We start from the raw sequence: 19,819 nt of genomic DNA, 5'->3' as shown, positions 1-19,819 counted from the left end.
CCAGCGGAGCAATTCAATTGTTTCTGCCACGGACGCGGTAGCTGCTGGTTCCAGAATTTCTGCTCGCAGCCTCCTGAGGTGGCAAGCAGAAATGTGCGATAAGTCTGTGGTTTGGGCGCCCTAACAAGGACTTTAGACGGATTTAGCCATTTTTACTCTGCTAAACCCGGTCTAATCGGGAGCGACAATTATTGGGCACCCAAAACAATCTAATTGCTATATTGGGCATCCATTAATTAGCGCGCTCTATGTTTAAATTGCTGGGGAAGGGGGAACTGGAAAAACACTCGAGCACTAGGTAACAAACTAACACAATAGATATTATATCCACGATATTAGGTTAAATGGAAACCTGCAAATCAGGAAAAATAGTGTCATACGTAGAGGTGCTCCCCAGAGAGTAATTGTGGTGTGCAGTCGGGAAGCCGACGGACTTCCGACAGCCGGCTTCCCGACTGCTTTATCCCGGCGAGGGTTAAATGACAGGCGTCTAAATCTAGACACCTGTCATTTTACCGACGTCGGGAGACCGTTGCCCGGCATTCCGATCGAAGTGATGCCGGGCGCTGAGTGCGGACAGACGCGCAGGGGGGAGGATTAGGTTTAGGGCTCCCGTGGGGCACTTGGGGTTAGGCACTTCCCCCGGGAGGTTAGGTTTAGGCTAGGGGGAGGGAGGGTTAGGGTTAGGCACCCCCTGGGGGGTACTTAGGGTTAGGCGGCGGGGAAGGGGGGTTACGTTTAGGCACTTAGAGAGATTAGGGTTAGGCACTGGGGGGAAGGTTAGGGTTAAGCACCCTAAGGAGGGTTTGGGTTAGGGGGGGAGGTTAGGATAGTGAATACTTACCTGGGGACGATCGGCGGTAAATCATAATGATTCCAGTAATTTATATATTGGCGAAACCAACTTTTTATGAAGAGTCTAATTTTTGGGGGGCACTCAGATAAAGAAAATTATCATCACATAAAAAATTACTTTTATTAAATATATATTAAAAGTGAGAAGTTTTGAATTTCACATAACACAGACAAGGTATTACGATAAAGGAGTAAAAATCAAAAAAGAAGAAAGCTGGTGAAATATTTAAGTGCATTGATCCACTAATAATGGTATAATAACCAGTTATCATGTATAGCAGTCACAGTGATACACAAACACCAATCCCTATTGGTACAATCAATATATGTAGTTATGCTCCAGAGATCTAGTAAAAACATAAATCTCATGTTCCTGGAGGATTTTTTACATTCAATAACCAGGCATCATAAACAGACAGTGACTTCAAACGTGAATTAGAGATAGCATCAAGTAAGGGATATGCATTCAACAGAAATATCATTCCTAATGGTACAGTAAATACATATTGTCATTTTCCAGAGGCACTCTCATTGCAGATTTTCAGGGAAAGTTCCTGCAATATACTTATCAGGTCCCTTTCTGCTGATACAATATAACAGCAAACGCCCAGTGCACTCATTCTCATCCCTGAGTGTATTTATAGTGCGCAAACGTATCATTCACTGCCATACAATGATACGCAGCAGCTGCTATCCTCACACTGTTTGTATGGAGTAGTCTATATACCTTATCTGGTCTTTAACCTGTACTTTGGCACTTTTGTATGGTACCCCTCTATGTGAATCAGACAGAGAATAAGCTACATTTTGATTTGTGTTGGGTTATTCACAGACTCCTTCCGTTAATTCCCTGTAATTTGGGGATTTATCATATTTTTTTAATTTGGTTATTGTGGAACCCAGAGCAAGATTGTATGTTTGTGTCCTATTTTGGAGACCTGTTGACTAATGCGGCCCATATACGGTGCGATTTTGTGCACAATGTGCATGATTTCGATCGATCGTAACGATCAATTGTGCACATTGTGTGTTGTTTTGGTATGTTTGCGAAGCCGATGCGCATCCCCACCGTCGTATATTTGGATCACACATCTTATGGAACAATTGTAAGATTGCGTTCTATTGTGTAGGATGTATTATGATGTATGTATGAGCGTAACGATCAATCGTACACTATTTGACCACATTGTATGGAGACTTTCAAAGGAAGAATCACAAGGGCAATCGTACAACACATCATGAGGTTTCTAGTCACACCGTGTATTTCCGGCTTAATGCTAAAACCATATTGCACTGACATACAGTATGCAACAACCTTCGAGGACATGAGATTAATGTAATTATTTTGCCTCTGGAAAATGTGTTTACTGTACCATTTGGAATGATATTTCTGTTGAATGCATATCCCATACTTGATACGGGAAGCCAGCGGTCGCAATGTCGACCGCTGGCTTCCCGACTGCTTAATCCCGGCAAGGTACAAATGACAGGCGTCAATGTCGACGCCTGTCATTAGACCTATGCTGGGAGCCCAACACCCGGCTTACCAATCGAAGGTAACCTGGGCGCGGACAGCCGCGCGGGGGAGAGGGTTAGGTTAGGGGCTCCCGGGGGGGATTTAGGGTTAGGCACTCCCACGGGAGGTTAGGCACCCCCCGGGAGACTTAGGGTTAGGCTGCGGGAAGGGGGGGTTAGGTTTATACACTTAGAGGGGGGGTTAAGGTTAGGGACTTGGGGGGAGGTTAGGCACCACTAAGGGAGGGGTTAGGGGGTAGAATTAGGTTAGTTTATACTTACCTTTAGGACTTCCAGGATTTCCTCCTATGCCAGGCTGCTGCTGTCGGGATTCCCTTGATACTACTGCTGGTTCACGTTTGAAGTCACTGTCTGTTTATGATGCCTGGTTATTGAATGTGAAATATCCTCCAGGGACAGAGATTTATGTTTTTACTATATCTCTGGAGCATAACTACATATATTGATTGTACCAATAGGGATTGGTGTTTGTGTATCACTGTGACGGCTATACATGATAACTGGTTATTATACCATTATTAGTGGATTATTGTACTGGCATATTTCACCAGCTTTCTTCTGTTTTGATTTTGGCTCCTTTATCGTAATACCGTGTCTGTGTTGTGTGAAATTAAAAGTTTCTCACTTTTAATATATATCTAATAAGTTATTTTTTGTGTGATGATTATTTTCTTTATCTGAGTGCCCCCCAAAAATGAATTTCTTTTTCTTAAAGTTGTTCGCCATGCTCCTATATGTAACATTTTAGATCAGAAATAATTACTGCGGGGCCTGTCCATTTTCGAGCATACTTCCCTGATGCACTGCACAACTGGCTGATATAATGTTCACACTAAATATGTATTTGGCATAAGTGACAGCAATAATAATTAAGATTTTTTAAACAATTATTTTGTTTAAAAAATTCAGCTGTAGAACTACAGAATTGTTATGCAGTTACCTTATTTGTTATTTTAATTGTATTTCTCATGGTTTCAAGCAGAAATCTACAGTCAAACGATTGGCTTCCATTAAATATATTTGGCCCAATCGAGCATATTTGGTAATTCATCGTGACACATTGGAGTTCTAGCTTAGGAGATACAGCAATGCCTGACCTTCTGTGACAATATTACTTAGTTTTGTTGCTATGCATAACAAATACTATCCCTCTCTTTAAGACACTGCAGAATGTGTACACTATATAAATAACTGTTAATAAATAAATCCCTCCCCTAAAATTCCCCACTCTTTGTGTTTAGCAGAGTCCCTACTTCCACAGATTGTCCTGACCACTGCTGATTGCTTTCAACACTGCTCAGAGCTGTCTGCAGCGATCTAAAACCATGGTTTGGCAGCATGACTGGACAGCATACAACTCTCCAGGTATTGTGAAACTACATGACCCGACATGCTCTGCAAGATAACTGATAGCTAGCCGGGAAATGTAGCACTTGTAGTTTCTCACTACCTGATAAAGCCAAAGGGTTGTTTATGCCTCATATTGCAGCTTTCCTTTCGAGATGCAGCCTCAGATCTCCCCTGCAATGGGGAGAACCATGCTGTGCTGACCGTGATCAGCAGTTGTTTCAGCAGTTTTCTACTTCAGGGTCCATAGGGTATCCACAGGATACCTTGGGGTATAGGTGTGACGTCAGTCGCTGGGCACCATAGAGTTAAGCTTTTCAGCCTCCCAGGATGCACTAGGGTCCCCCTCCTATACCCCGCCCCCGATCCAAGGCACCCCAGTTTAGTTTGGTGCCCGGCCGGCGTCGGGTGCACCTGTCGGAGTGGGGGCTAGAAGAGCCCCTGAAGCTTTCTTCAGTGCAGCTGTGGCTGCACATCTGGATGTACAGCATGGACAGTCAGTCCTGACGTCCATGCTGTCTTCCCTACACCCCCGCCGGTACCAGAACGCCGGTACCGATCCGGGGATGCTGGTGAGCATCTGGGGTCACAGCTAGCGGTGACCCCAGATGTTCCGGACCATGGCCGGATCCAAGGGGGACAAAGGTAAGCAGCGGGGTCCCGCGGTGGGTCCCCGCTGGTCACATGGTCCTAAGTCCCCAGGCAGGGGGCTCCCTGGGGACTGGCTGCAGCGTGGAGCCAGGCGACCAACCTGCGCTTTCCACTACCCCCTGGGACAGCGGACCGCAGCAGAGCGGTAGCGCTGCGGCGTCCCAGGGGTTAAATGCATGCCAGGGGAGCGCGCCTTCCCTGTCTCACAGCCGGCGCCTCCCCCGCTGCACACAACCCTCTCTGCATGCTGCCGACTGGTCCTGTGGCAGCGCTCCTCCCCCAGGCCAGCCTCCTCTCTGCTCCTCGGCGGCCATCTTCTCCAGAACGCATGGTGAACGCTGCTGGAAGCGCTGGACGGAAGCATCGTGGTCTGGGTCCCCCAGCATACCTCTCCTCCGCTGTGGCTCAGGTCTGTGTATGCAGCGCTGTGTCCTACCAGACCCTGTGTCTGTGTAGTTGAGTGATCAGCGCTGTTAGTGCAGGAATTGTTATTTCTCTGCATTGTATGTGACTGTGCTAGCGCTGCCTGTAACTTTTCTTCTCTAAACTGTCAGCTTTATTACTGTCCCTGTTCTTTCTGCTAAAGCCCTTGCGGTGCGGTGCTGCAGGGTGGTCTCTCGCCTATTTAATACTTAATTGGTGAGAGAGGTCACATACGTGGTGCCATCATGTCTGAAAGTGATTTTCCCCTCTGGCTACAGTGTACCACGTGCAAAGTACCGTTAGCGGAGGGGGAGGGTAGCGCGGAGGGCCTTTGCCGGCAGTGTTTGTCCATGGCGCGGCCTATTACGGTTACAGCACCGGTACAGGAGCCGCCCTGGGCTTGTTTTGCTCAGGCGTTAACAGCTTTAGTGGGCCAGTTAGCTCCGCAGCCCGCGTTTACTCCGATGGGTTTGTCCCAGCAGTCTGTGGTGTCGTCACCCATGCAGGGGTTCCCACGACAATTGGTGGTACCCCACAGTCTCCCTATTTCCCCGCTCCCGGGTTCTCAGGAGCCAGCGTGGGTTAACTCCCTGACGAGTTCTGTACAGCACTTGTCGGATGTGTTGCAAGGGGAGTCTGTGATGCGGCCTCATAAAAGGCCGGTGGCGTCTCTGTCCGCTCCTTATGAGGATGACGAAGGGACGTCTGATGGTGGGGAGATTCTGGATCCTTACGATCAGGAACCTCTCCATACTAAGGACGCTGATGCTAAGTCCAAAGTATATATTCCTGGACTTATTCGGGCGGTCCGCACAGCCTTGGTGATTGAGGACGAAGTTCCCCCAGCGGCTAAATCTAAGTATGCCTTTTTCAAAGATGTGAAGGGCGATGCCACAGTCTTTCCTCTTTCGGGTCAGTTGGTGGACCATTTAGAGGAGGCGTGGAAACAACCTGGCAAAAGATTCCAGCCGCAGAGACGCCTGGCGGTGGCTTATCCGTTCGCGGATAATTATTTTGCTAAGTGGAAATCCCCTCCACAGGTGGATTCTCACGTGACCCGTCTTGTCCGTAGTGCCACATTGCCGATGCCATCCATGTCCTCCCTTAAGGATGCTACGGACCGCAAGGTAGAAATCTGCCTGAAGTCCGCTTATTCCCTTGCAGGGGGGGCAGCACGGCCGGCTATGGCCATTTGCTGGGTTGCCAGAGCGATGGAGCGCTGGGCAATTAGAGGCTTCTTTTGAATCCGACTGTCCGGCCGAACAGGCGGAGTTGATTGGCAATCTCCGTGATTCGGCCACCTACATCAACGAGGCGGCTCTAGACATTAGTACTCTGGTGTCTAGAATTTCTTCAGCAGCGGTAGCTGCTCGTCGCACCTTGTGGCTGCGATCCTGGAAGGCGGACGCAGATTCCAAGAAAGGTCTGGAAGCGTTGCCGTTTACCGGAGAAGTTCTCTTCGGTCCGGATCTGGATAAGATTGTGGCCACGCTGGCGGCAGCCAAATCTGCTTGTCTCCCGTCGGCCGCTGCTCCTTCTGGTTCTGGACCATCGTCCTTTCGGTCATCTAGGGCCCAGGGCAGGCCCAAACCACAGTCGTTTCCTCGACAGGCTGGCCCTAAGAAATCGGTCAAGCCCCGGAAGCAGGCCTGGAGTACCAGTCGTCCGGCCCCCAAGCCAGATGACAAGCCTGCGGCCTGACGGTCCGGGCCTCCCTTTGGGGGATCCCAGGGTGGGAGGCCGCCTGCTACAGTTCGCCCAGTGTTGGTCGACCACTACGACAGACACTTGGGTTCTGGAGGTGGTTTCCCACGGATACGCCCTCTCCTTCCGGCACAGACCCCCGGCTCGCTTCTTCACCACGGGTCTAACATCAGACCGGAACAAGGCTACGGAGCTGCGGAAGGTATTGCACACTATGCTCCAGGCTGGAGTTATAGTGCCTGTTCCATTCTCCCAGAGGGGCCAGGGTTTCTATTCAAATCTATTTTTGGTACAGAAACCCAATGGGTCATATCGTCCGATTCTCAACCTCAAAGCACTCAACAAGTCTTTGCGGGTCTCGAAGTTTCGGATGGAGACCCTACGGTCCATCATTCTGGCGCTGGAACCTGGGGACTACATGGTGTCATTGGACATACAGGACGCTTACCTGCATGTCCCTATTCTTTTGCGCCATCAACAGTTCCTCAGGTTTGCAATCCGCAGCGACCACTTCCAGTTTCGGGCGTTACCTTTTGGCCTGGCAACAGCACCACGTGTTTTCACCAAGGTGATGGCGGTCATGGCGGCTTCTCTGCGGCTGCAGGGAGTCCGCATGTTGCCATATTTGGACGACCTGTTATTGGTGGCAGGATCTCCAGAGCTCCTGTTACGCCACTTGGACCTGACCATTGCACTGCTGCAACGGCATGGCTGGCTAATCAACTGGCAGAAGTCCACTCTAATCCCGTCTCGGAGGATTCTGCATCTTGGAGCCTTATTGGACTCGGGACAGCAAAGGATCTTCGTGACGGAGGACAAGATCTCTGCTTTACAGTCAAGAGTGCGCAGTTGCCTGCACAGCCGCCGGGTGTCCTTACACTCGGCGATGAGGTTACTGGGCTCCATGGTGTCGGTGTTCGACATGGTGGAATACGCCCTGTTTCACTCCAGACCTCTGCAGCACCTGATCCTGTCCAAGTGGAACGGGCTGCCTCAGACTCTGAAGTCCCAGACGATTGTGCTCACCCCGGAGGTTCGCCTGTCCCTTGCGTGGTGGTTACAGACGACCCACCTCAACAAGGGACGTACGTTCTGGGTTCCAAATTGGGTCCTGTTGACAACGGACGCCAGTCTTCGGGGCTGGGGAGCAGTTTCGTGTCCACACTTGTTCCAGGGCAGGTGGACGCCAACAGAAACGGAGCTTCCAATAAATATCTTGGAACTCCGTGCGGTCTTCAATGCTCTCCTGCAGGCACAGCGGTTTCTCCAGGGTCACCCGGTGCAGGTCCAGTCGGACAACGCTACCACCGTGGCCTACATAAACAGGCAAGGAGGAACTCGCAGTCGGGCGGCTCTCGTAGAGGTCTCTCGGATCCTGGTTTGGGCGGAGCGCAATCTTCCGGCCATATCAGCGGTCTTCATCCCGGGAGTGCTAAATTGGGAGGCGGACTTTCTAAGTCGCCAGGACGTTCATCCAGGGGAATGGTCCCTGCACCCGGACGTTTTTCAACTACTGGTGGACAGGTGGGGTCTTCCAGAAATCGACCTCATGGCGTCCCGGCACAACAACAAGTTGCCGGTGTACGGGTCTCGCACAAGAGACGAAGGGGCGTCTCTGGTGGATGCTCTGTCTGTCCGGTGGACGTTCCGGTTCGCATACCTGTTCCCTCCGGTCTTCCTTCTTCCACGGGTAATCCGGAAATTCAAACAGGAAGGAGGGACGCTCCTGTTGATAGCTCCCGCTTGGCCCAGACGGCACTGGTTCTCCGACCTTCAGGGTCTGTCCGTGGACAGTCCTCTGCGGTTGCCGCTACGACCGGACCTTCTGTCTCAGGGTCCTTGCCTTCACCCAGACCTGACTCGGCTGTCTTGGACGGCGTGGCTGTTGAGACGGCCATGCTGAGGTCCCGGGGGTTTTCCAGCTCTGTGGTGCGTACCATGTTACTAGCTCGGAAACTGTCTTCCGCGAGGATATACCATCGCGTGTGGCATACGTTCTTCCAGTGGTGTCGACCGAGAGGTTATGCACCGCGGGAGTTTCGTCTGTCTCGGATTCTCGCCTTCCTGCAAGCGGGACTAGATCATGGGCTTCGCCTTGCTGCTTTGAAGGTGCAGGTTTCGGCCCTATCTGTCTGGTTTCACCGTAGGATTGCTACAATCCCGGATGTGCGCACCTTTATGCAAGGTGTTCTCCGTATTCAGCCGCCCTTTGTTCCACCTGTGGCGCCTTGGGATTTGGCTGTGGTCCTGAGGGCTCTCCAAGGACCGCCGTTTGAACCACTGGGCTCAGTGGATCTTAAATGGCTAACAGCTAAGACTGTTTTCCTTCTGGCCATTGCTTCGGCCAGACGTGTTTCTGAGTTAGGGGCTCTTTCTTGTAGACCCCCTTTCTTGGTTTTTCATGGGAACAGGGCAGTGCTCCGCACTCGGCCCGAGTTTCTTCCCAAAGTTGTTTCCCAGTTTCATGTTAACGAGGAAATAGTTGTTCCGGCCTTTAACTCACCAGGTCTTTCCGTGGGTGAGGCCTCTTTGGATGTTGTGCGGGCCTTAAGGACTTATGTTGACCGCACTTCTTCGTTTAGGAAGTCGGACGCTTTGTTTGTCCTCTATGGCTTCCGTAAAAAGGGTTGGCCTGCTTCAAAGCAAACTTTGGCAGCCTGGATCCGTATGGCTATTTCTGATGCTTATCTTCATGAAGGCCTACCGGTCCCACCTTCTCTGAAGGCTCATTCCACTAGGTCTGTGGGTCCTTCGTGGGCAGCTCGACGTGGTGCCTCGGCAGTTCAGATCTGCAAGGCTGCTACGTAGTCCTCTGTCCATACCTTCGTGAGGTATTACAGGTTTGACACCTTCGCCTCTCAGGATGCTTCCTTCGGGCGGCGGATTCTCCTTTCTGCACAGGAGCGTCCCCACCCTTAAAGGATACTGCTTTGGGACATCCCCAAGGTATCCTGTGGATACCCTATGGACCCTGAAGTAGAAAATATGAGATATGGTAAGAACTTACCCTTGTTATCTCTATTTCTACGAAGTCCATAGGGTTCCACAGGACTCCCGCCCTGTCGCACCTGTGCTGCAGATGGACTTTGCTCTGGTCACCGGTTTTCCGTCTCCCTCTGGTGAGAATGTGATTCTTGTATGTGTCCAGATCTTTTTTCTCTCTCTTCTTTCTCCTCCTCCGGCCTATGGCTTGATAACTAACTGAGGTGCCTTGGCTCGGGGGCGGGGTATAGGAGGGGGACCCTAGTGCATCCTGGGAGGCTGAAAAGCTTAACTCTATGGTGCCCAGCGACTGACGTCACACCTATTCCCCAAGGTATCCTGTGGAACCCTATGGACTTCGTAGAAATAGAGATAACAAGGGTAAGTTCTTACCATATCTCATATTTTTTCAGTGGAAATGTCCACTAAAATACTTCATTCCTATTGGTAAACGTCTTAATAGACATTGTTATTGAAATATAGACCTGTCGTGTATTAACATTAATACAAAAGTGTTTGAATGAAAAAAGTAAAAAATTTTCTAGAACATAGTTACATTGTACATTAAATGGCATTCAGTATAAAATGCCGGCTGCCGTATGGCCGGCAGTTCGATTCCCGGCAGCCCATCAAAAGAGCAGAGCCTGGCAGCGGAAGCCCGACAGTGCTGGAATTCACGATCGTCCCTAAGGTAAGTACTTACTAACCTAACTAACCCTCCTTAGGGGTGCCTAATCCTAACCCCCATCTGCCTATCCCCAACCCCCTTTCCCCGCTGCCTAAACCTAAGTCCCCGTGGGGGGGTGCCTAACCCTAAGTCCGCCCTGGGGGTGCCTAACCCTCCCTCCCCCTAGCTTAACCCTAACCCTCCCGGGGGGGTGCCTATCCCTAAGTCCCCCCAAACCCCCCCGGGTGCCCTAATCGTAAACACTCCCGACCCACGGCCACACCCCCCCCCCCCCCCACGGCTGTCCGCTTGCGGCGCCCGGCATCCGCTCGATCAGGATGCCAGGCGCCTGTCTCCTGGCGTCGGGAAAATGACACGAGTATTCAGTATTGAGTATTCAGCGAGCACCGCCGGCTTCCTAAACGTATCCCCGTTAAATGTATTGACCTCAAGACGAACAATAATAGCCACAAAGTATTGTTACGAAGTTGCATAACAGTACAAGTTTATAATTATATTCGTGTTTAAATGTGTCAGACCATTGTTCCAAGTGCTAGTTGTTTTAGTTTGGTTAGGCCTTCATAATGAAATGACAAAGCATAATTGCTGTACGAGCCTCATTTGGTTTTACTATAGTAGTTTGCCATAACAATTTGTAAATATCCCAGCAGCAGTAGTAGAATTGGGTGTTCTATAAAACCTGTGTATTTTCAGATGTAATATTTATTTTATTTTTTTCACTTTATTTTCAGTTACCTCAATGATCTGGACAGGATAGCGCAGAACAGTTATATCCCTACTCAACAGGATGTCCTCAGGACTAGAGTGAAAACTACTGGCATAGTAGAAACACATTTTACCTTCAAAGACCTTCATTTCAAGTAAGAACGTGTTTTACACATTACAGTAGAAATTGTATTAAGTGATATAGTGTGCTGATAAAACTGTTTTATGTAGCCTAATCATGAATATAGATATATGGTGCCTGCATCTTGTATGTGGCTCACTGATCGCATTAATAAAATACATAAATTCTTTGTTATTTACATGCGATTTTAAAAAGGCAGAAAGCTTATCATGTGATCACTTGACTGGCAGGCCTTTGTCCCTTTTGCAGCTTCTGAACAAGCCATGCCTAGTTATAGAACAAGGGGAAAACTTGAACACATTTCAAATCGTTTGGCGTAAACTAAATATGTAATACATACTGAATATATATTATCCAAGTGTGTTCAATAAAATTGAACAGGCCTAGTAATTATTAAATCACTTTAACACTATTCAGTATAAATGAAAACACCTGTAAGGACTTTTTGAATAAAACATAACCATTTCTGTGGACACATCATTAATTGTTTCAATACTAAACATATCTGTTACTCCTATGTTGCAATTATACAGTTAACATGGCAGGATCAAGTTAAGTGCCTAAAAAATGATGTATGAACTAGGGATGTGCAGGCTCGGGTAGGTTCGAGTTTGCACGTGGAGTTCGGACTTTTCCCTCCAAAAAAACGGAACTCAGAAAGAGGCAAAACGTCATCTTGCACGGACGAACATCATCATTCCTGGACTTTGTCCATTAGTTGCAAGGAGCAGAGCTCTGAATTTCTGGAAATGTGAATATACTTGGTTCAAGCATCTGTTTTAGTGCAGTTGCAGTATTATAATGAAGAGATACTAAAACACCACTGACAACATATTTGAATAGTTGTGGCATTTTCCAGTGACCGCTTGACTGTAAATCTGCATACACACAATGATTTTTTGAACGATTATTTAACGATATCGTTTAATTGTTGAAAAAAATTGTTCACTTTCTAAGTTAAAACGATGAACGATGAACGATTAACATTCATGCCCGTTCACGTTTGTAGTTCAGTCAGACTGACCAACTCAACGATTTTCATTAAGGGAATCTGCAAAAATCGTTTGTAGTTCAAAAAAATCGTTCATTACATTTTAAAAAATCTGACATATAATCGTTCAGAAAATCGTTGCTAACAAAATCGTGTGTGTGTGTATGCACCTTAAGTTTTATAAACTGTGCTAACAAATTGCATCATTGCCAGTATACACTTGCTTAGTCTTGCGCTTTAAGACTGGCCGCAAGACCTCATTACAGAGTAGCTAAACCCAAAGGCTGGCTATTGGAGGTACAAGGTGCAATTTAATCTTTCCTATATATATATCTATCCAGTGGTGCTGCACTCAGAGCAAAATAAGACGCTACTTCAATCTGTATGTCAACGTTTCTGTGTATTCAACACACTAACATGTCCTGATGATAGTGTGTTGAAGTAGCATCTTTTTTTGCTCTGAGTACTGCATGTATGCATGTGCTGTCTAGGGCTGGCATGGCCGTGGTCTTTGAGGGCACCAGGCACAGCTTTTCATTATTTAACGGAGTGCCGGACCTATTGGACTATATATCTATAGATAGATATATTCTAATTTTTTTTTTTTTTGCCATTGTTAAATAGTAATATAGATTGTTAATTTATTTACTTTAATATAAAACAAACTGTATTCTAAGTGGACTTGTCAATATATTAAAAAGAGAATATGGGGGTACCTATGAAACAACTGTAAGCTTTTAGGCTGCATGCTTAAGTAACCAGTGGATAACTATTCTCTGATTTAATAGCCAGATACCTCCTGTGTGGTATGTAAGGTCGACTGTTATCTTGTCAATATGGTTGAAATGTCAGCATGCAGCATGTTGACAGTGACCATGTTGACATTCATCATGTCTATACAGATGACATGTCGACCTAACATCCCTACTGGCCCAGTTGTCATTTACATGGTTCTGCCTGCTGCAGCAGCTTCTAGGTCCTGTCTGTTATCTGACCGTCACTTCTGGCGCAAGCGTCTGACAGCGGTGGTTTGGATTAGTATTCTCCTCCTAACACGCCACAAATTCCAAACACTAAACCTCCCCCTAGTGCCCAACCCTCACCTAATATGTTGACAATCTAAGGATGCTGACATGTTGAACCATGTCTACATTCTAGAGTTGACATTATGAATATCAACATGGTAACTGTCAACAATGTCACTGGATCCCAGGCAGCTATATTGTATGAACAATTGTATACTTGTCCAGCTACTAAAATCTGTCATACTCTCCCCAGTACTTTTTACTCATTGCTATAGGTTCTTTTATCTACACCCATCAGCCAAACAACTGACAGGCGAAGGGAATAACATTGCGTTATAATGGCAAGTTGATGTTTTGGAAGCAGAAAAAATTAGCTGGCGTAAGCTGAGCGACTTTGACAAGGGGCCAAATTGTGATTGCTATATGATTGGATCAGAGCATCTCCAAAACGACAGGTCTTGTGGAGTGTTGTAATGGATCGTACCTTTCAAAAGTGGTCTAAGAAAGGATAATCGGGAAACCTGCAACGGGGGTCATAGGCATCCAAGGCTCATTGATGTACGTGGGGCGCATAGGCTAGCCCATCTGGTCCTCTCCCACAGAAAAGCTACATAGCACAAATTGCTGACAAAAATTTAATGCTGGCTATAATAGAAAGGTGTCAGAACACAGTGAATTGCAGCTTGCTGCATATGTGGGGATACATAGCAGCAGACTGGTCTGAATGCCCATGCTGACCCCTGTCCACTGCTGAAAGCGCCTGCAATGGGCACGAGTGTAATTTTCTTTTACATCATATATATGCCCAGGTGCGTGTGTGTCGTTTACCTGGGGAAGAGATAGCACTAGGATGCAGTATTGAAAGAATGCAAGCTGGCAGAGGCAATATGAGGGTCTGGGCAATGTTCCTTTGGTAAACCTTGGGTCCTGGCATTCATGTGGATGTTACTTTTGACATGTACTACTTACATAAACAATGGTGCAGACCAAGTACAGCCCTTATGGTAACAGTACCTTCTGATGGCATTGGCCTCTTTCACCAGGATAATGCGACTTACGACACACTTACCTGTTTTGTACTTCAGGGTCCATAGGGGGTCCACAGGGTTGACCTTGGGGTATAGCTGGATCTGGAACCACGGGCACCACGCAGTTAAAGCTTTAGCTCCCAGGTTGCACTGGGTCCACCCTCCTCTATACCCCGCGCCACAGGCACCGCAGTTTTAATTGGTGTCGGGTCAACGTTAGCGCAGGGAGGCTGATTAGCAGCCCCTAAGCTTATTTTATTTTCTGAGTTTTAAAATGTTATTTTATTTGTGCTACTCTTCAGAGTGGCAGCGTCGGACTGTCCATTGGAATACATGCAGCTTTTGGCCTCCAGTCTCTGGGGACAGACCGGAGGCGCTATCGGTGGCGGCGGGCTCCCCCTCTCATGAGCATACCCCGCATGTCCACTAGACTACCAGGGAGTCATTTGCTGGCAGCGGGAACCGGCATCCTGGGAGTTAAATGCTAGCCAGGGGAGAGAGCCTTCCCTGTCTAGCGGCTCCTCCCCTCAGCTCAGCGTGCCTTTCCGCTCTGGTCTGGCGTTGCTGAGCTGCATCCTCCTGAGGCCACTGCTCCTCTGAGTTCTCCGATGGCCATCTTTTTCTACTGGTGGCAGCGTAGATCTATCAGGCAGCTTGTGGTCCTGTCCCCCTGTGTACATCTCTCCTGCTTAAGGTCAGTGTACACAGCACTATAGCCCTGCCAGACACTGAATCTGGGCAGGTTGATTGTTGTTTGTGAGGTCTGTCACATACAATTGCTTGCTACATGGCGCCATATCTGTGGACCGGTGTGTTGCACGCTTGTGGGTTTTCCAGTGGGTCCGCCTTTGTGCTTCCCAATTATTTATATATCTGTATATATATTTATATTATGTCTGACTAGGAAGTAGAGCTCTCCGCTGCTCCCACTCTGTTCTCCTGCAGACGCTGCGCTGTGGGAGTAATTACGGAGGATTTATCACAGGATGGGCTGTGTATGAGGTGCTTTCAGTTGCCTGGGCCCTCCAACCCCCTAACTATGGACAGGACCCTCCTTGGGCGGTAATTTCCCAGGTACTGGCCTCCATAGCAGATCACCTGGCGGTCCCAGCACCCCAAACGGGGTTACCCCAAACTGCTATTCTCCCGTCGCAGGGTATCCCGCAGTTATTGCAGTCTTCCCCTGGGCCTCAAGCTGTTAATGCCAATGAAAGGGTGCCGCTATATGTGCCACCTCCTCAGGTGGCGCAACAGTCAGTCGTCCCTTTTCAGGGACTCTCAGGAGGGGCAGCTACCCTGGGTGGATGTATTTTCTAGTTCAATCCAGAGTTTAGCGGCTTCTATGCTGAAGAGTGACAAGCCCCATAGGGCACCTAAACGCCCTGTTGTGTCGTCCCAGTCTACGCAACTGTCAGACTCTGATGTTTCCTCAGATGACGGGATTGCCTGAGGACTCTGACTCGGATTCTCCTGTCCGGGAGGTAGTAACTAAGGGGGTCATTCAGACCCGCTCGCGAGCAAAGTTCGCTCACAAGCGGGTCGATGTTGTGAGAATGCGCATGCGCGAGACCCGGCGAGCGACGAGAAATGTGTCGCTCAGGGTCTTGCACCAAAGGGGGCGTGCTGTCGATGGTGACTGACAGCACGCCCCCTTTGGTGGGCGTGGCGGCCAAATGGAGGCGTTCCCATGGGAACGCCTACCGTCTGAGTCCGGCCACACTGACATCAGTAATGATGTCAGTGGGAGTGACTTTGGCTCTGATAGAGCCAAAATCACTCCTGGGCTTGCGGCAGCGAGACCCTACCGCAAGGGTCTCGTCGCAAGCCCGATGGTCGCGATGGTCTTGACCATCGCGACCATCATCATGGACGCTCGCATAAGCTGTGGGTGGTAACCCACAGCTATGCGAGCGTCCATAAGGCCGCTCCACATTTAAATAGGACGGCCCTGATTCAGAGCGAGCATTCTGCTCAGAGCGTTCAGCTCTGAATCAGGGCCTAAGGGCCTGATTCAGACCCACTCGCGAGCGGCTGTCCGCTCGCAAGTGGGTCGATGTTCTGCACTGAGCATGCGCACGACGGAGGGAGCTCCGTCATGCGCCAGACGCGACGAGCGAAGGACTTTCCTTTGCTCGTTGTGTCTGATCAAAGGGGGCGTGCTGTCGATGTTGATTGACAGCACGCCCCCTTTGGTGGGCGTGCCGGGGGCGTGCCTCCCTGACGGGGGTGTTCCTAAGGGAACGCCTACCGTCAGAAGCCGGCCCACTGACATCACTAGTGATGTCAGTGGGAGTGATTTTGGCTCTGATAGAGCCAAAATCACTCCGGGCCTTGCGGTTGAAAACCTCAACTGCAGGCTCCGGCTCGCAGTTTCGATGGTCGCAATGGTCAAGACCATCGCGGCCATCAAACTGCACGCTCGTATAGGCTGTGGGTGGTGACCATAGTTATGGAGGACGGCCCTCATTCAGAGCGTCTTCTCTTAAGGTGACCGCATTGGTACGGGTGGTGCGATCTATCCTTGACATTTCAGACAGGCTAGAGTGGATGTAGCTGTTTTTCCTCTCGCTGACCAGTTGACTGACCACATGGCGGAGGCCTGGCAGTCGCCTAGTAAGAGGTTCCAGCCGTAGAAACGTTTGGCGTCTACCTACCTGTTTCCTGCAGGTCATTGCAAGAAGTGGGAATCCCCGCCTGCAGTGGATTTTCATGTTACTCGCTTAATCAAAATTGCTACGCTGCCCTTACCCTCCATCTCCTCCCTAAAGGATTCTGCAGACAGGAAAGTGGAAACTTGCTTAAAGTCAAATTCTCCTTCATCCACTAGGGGACACTGGAGTATCAGTACAGTGGGGTATAGATGTGGGATAATTGGGAGCTGGCACTTTAATAAATCTGAATAGTAGTTAGCTCCTCCCCCTCTATACCCCCCTACAGGTCAGTCTTAATTTTGTGCCAAGGGAGCTGGTCACATACAAAAAAAATCAAAGATCATCGATCAGCAATAGGATCAGACAGGCAGCTCACTGCTCCTGCCTGTCTGCTTCGTTGGAGCTGCCGGGGAGACCTCACCGCTGCTGCTTGCGGCGTGCACTGGGGTTTTTAGCTACAGAGACCACTGCCTCTGGGGGGTACCCAGACGCGCTGCGTGTGGTGCTCGTCGCGGCCCCCCTTTAGCTCAGCCCGCCGGCGGCGGCTTTAGCAACAAGGTTAGTGACTCCTGGCAACCTGAGTAGCAGGGTGGCCAGGAGAAAATAAAAGGCGGGCATTAAAAAGCAGCAGCTGATACAGCGCTGAAAAAATGCCAGAATGGAGGGGGCGGAGCCTAACACACAGTTCGGCACCTGACTCCCAGCTGCCCCAGCGCTTCCAGAAGGAGGCTGGTGGCCATTTTAAAAAGACACTGGCTGCTGACAAACGCAGAAGAGAGACCTGTCTGCCCATTTTGTGAATGCACAGTGAGGTTAGACTTGTGAAGAGCACGTTAGACTATGTGTTTGAACAGCGATTACAGCACATTATATTGTGTTACACAGCGCTGGTCTCTGCATCAGCGCTGGTTGGGCTGGGTTAATAGCATAATCTCCCTCTATGCCCTTAATCTCTTCTTTCTCCTTCATCCACCAGGGGACACTGGAGCCTCAGTACAATGGGGTATAGGAGTGTGTTAACCGGGAGCTGGCACCTTTAAATAAAAATACTGGTAGCTAGCTCCTCCCCCTCTATACCCCCCCAGGTCAGTCTAAAAAATGTGCCCTGGGAGCTGGACGTAAGCCTCCTTAGGGTTTTGAAAATTTGATCTCTATCAGCAAGAGGATAGACAGGCAGTCTACTGCCCCTGCCTGTCTGCGACGAGGGAGCTGCCGGGGAGATCCTCACCGCTGCTGCATGCGGTTTGCGCTGAGGTCTCCTGCTACAGAGACCTCAGTCTCTGGGGTACCCAAAGACGCGCTGCATGCAATGCATGTCGCGGGACCCCGTAGCATATGCCCACCGCCGGCAGCATAGGCAGGGCTAAGGTTAGTGTTCCCTGGCTCCCTGGTTAGCAGAGGAGCCAGGACAAGTGTTTAGGCGGGCATTCACAGTGCGCTCCGCTAGCACTGAGAGCGCCATAGCGGGGGGGGGCGGAGCCTAAGTTTTCCTTCTGCTCCTGCCTCCCAGCAGCCTCAGCGCTTCCAGAAGGACGCTGGTGGCCATTTTACACGCACTACAGGGTGGAGAGAGAGCTGTGTCAGGAGTCAGGCTAGTACTCTGTGTATCAGCACTTGCATTTTTATTCTTGTTATCAGCACTATTCTGTTAGCGCTGCAAGCATTATAGTTTATCTCCCTCTGTGCCCCTTACATGCAGGGTCTCTTGTGTAGTGTGATTGTAATCTGTTATTGCAGCTTACTGTCCTCTTTTCTCTGTGTGTGTGTGGTTGTGGTGTCTGTACTAAAGACATGTCTACCAAGGGATCTAAAGCTGCACAAAAGTTTTTTTCATGTAAGACTTGTGGTGAAAAATTCACACAGGGACAGTCTAATGCTTCCTTACTGTGTGATAAATGTGTGTCTTTACCTCAAGATACTGTTCTTGTAGTCCAGCCTAGGTGGTCTGATCAATTGACTGCAGTTATATCAAATCTGTCATCAGAGCTGGAAGCAGCTCGTAAGGACACGGAGAGGCTGAGACAAACAGCAGCTGAACCAGATTGGGCTCGCTCTCTTGCCAGATCTGTTGAGGGACTTACAAAAGCAATGTCCCAGGCCCCACCTGCCTCTTCTCCTGCTCAGGTCCTTAGTATCCGAGTGATTCATAATCCCTTACACTGGGATGAATCAGATGAGGAGTTGCAGGACACTGAAGAGGGCGAGGTTCAGGAAGAGGAATTTCCTGAAGACCCCGAACCTGCATCTCAGGGCGTGGATGCTTTAATTTCAGCAGTACGCCAGGTGTTGCATGTAGAGGATCTAGAGGTTACTGAAAAACCATCTATTTTCGGTAAAAAGATTTAAACAGTTTACCTTTCCAGCATCAGAAGAGCTGGATGAGATTCTTTCTTCCGCATGGAAACACCCGGACAAAAAATTTCAAATTTCTAAGAAATATCTATCTTATTACCCTTTCCCACCTGACAGGAGATTATGTGAAACTCCTCCAGCAGTGGACCCGTCAGTAGCCCGTCTTTCCAAGAAAACGGTGCTTCCGGTGCCGGGCGCGGTTTCCCTAAAGGAAACCTCGGATAGGAAGATGGAACGCACATTGAAATCCTTGTATACAGTTGCAGGGGTTTTGATGCGTCCAGCACTAGTTAGTTGTTGGGTAAATAAGGCCACTGAAGCCTGGGCGCTGCAGCTGGCTGAGGGGATTAAGACAGGTACGCAAACTGACGACTTAATTCAGTTAGCCGAACAGATCGCAGAGTCGGCTGCTTTCCTCGGAGAAGCATCTAAGGACATTTGTAATCTATCTGCCAGATCTTCAGCATTCGCTATATCTGCTAGAAGGGCTCTGTGGCGGCGTCAATGGCAGGCAGATGCAGAGTCCAAGAGAGCGGTAGAGGCCCTTCCCTTTACTGGGGAGGTACTTTTCGGATTGGAGTTAGATAAGTGGATCTCACAAGCTACAGGTGGGAAATCCACTTACCTACCATCTGCAGCTCCTCCTCCTACTGGAAGATCTTTGGCAGGTCCCTCCTTTCGATCCTTTCGTGCCTCTGGAAGATTTAGAGGGCGTTCCAGAGGAGGTCCAGCCTTCTCC

At 49.2% G+C, this 19,819-nt stretch overlaps 1 protein-coding gene across 1 annotated transcript in view; it reads left to right on the top strand.

The window, feature by feature from the left end:
• The window catches only part of GNAI1 (G protein subunit alpha i1), a 124,306-nt gene that overhangs the window by 72,694 nt on the left and 31,793 nt on the right, over positions 1 to 19,819 (top strand). The window contains exon 5 of the mRNA XM_088468805.1: positions 10,918 to 11,046. Within this exon, the coding sequence (XP_088324931.1) occupies positions 10,918 to 11,046 (129 nt within the window). The remainder of the gene's footprint in view (positions 1 to 10,917; positions 11,047 to 19,819) is intronic.

This window comes from Taudactylus pleione, unplaced genomic scaffold, assembly GCF_031769625.1.
Source record: "Taudactylus pleione unplaced genomic scaffold, aTauple2 ptg000086l, whole genome shotgun sequence".
NCBI lineage: Eukaryota > Metazoa > Chordata > Amphibia > Anura > Myobatrachidae > Taudactylus > Taudactylus pleione.
Note: the sequence above shows the minus strand (reverse complement) of the source record. Positions and strands in the feature narration are given on the sequence as shown.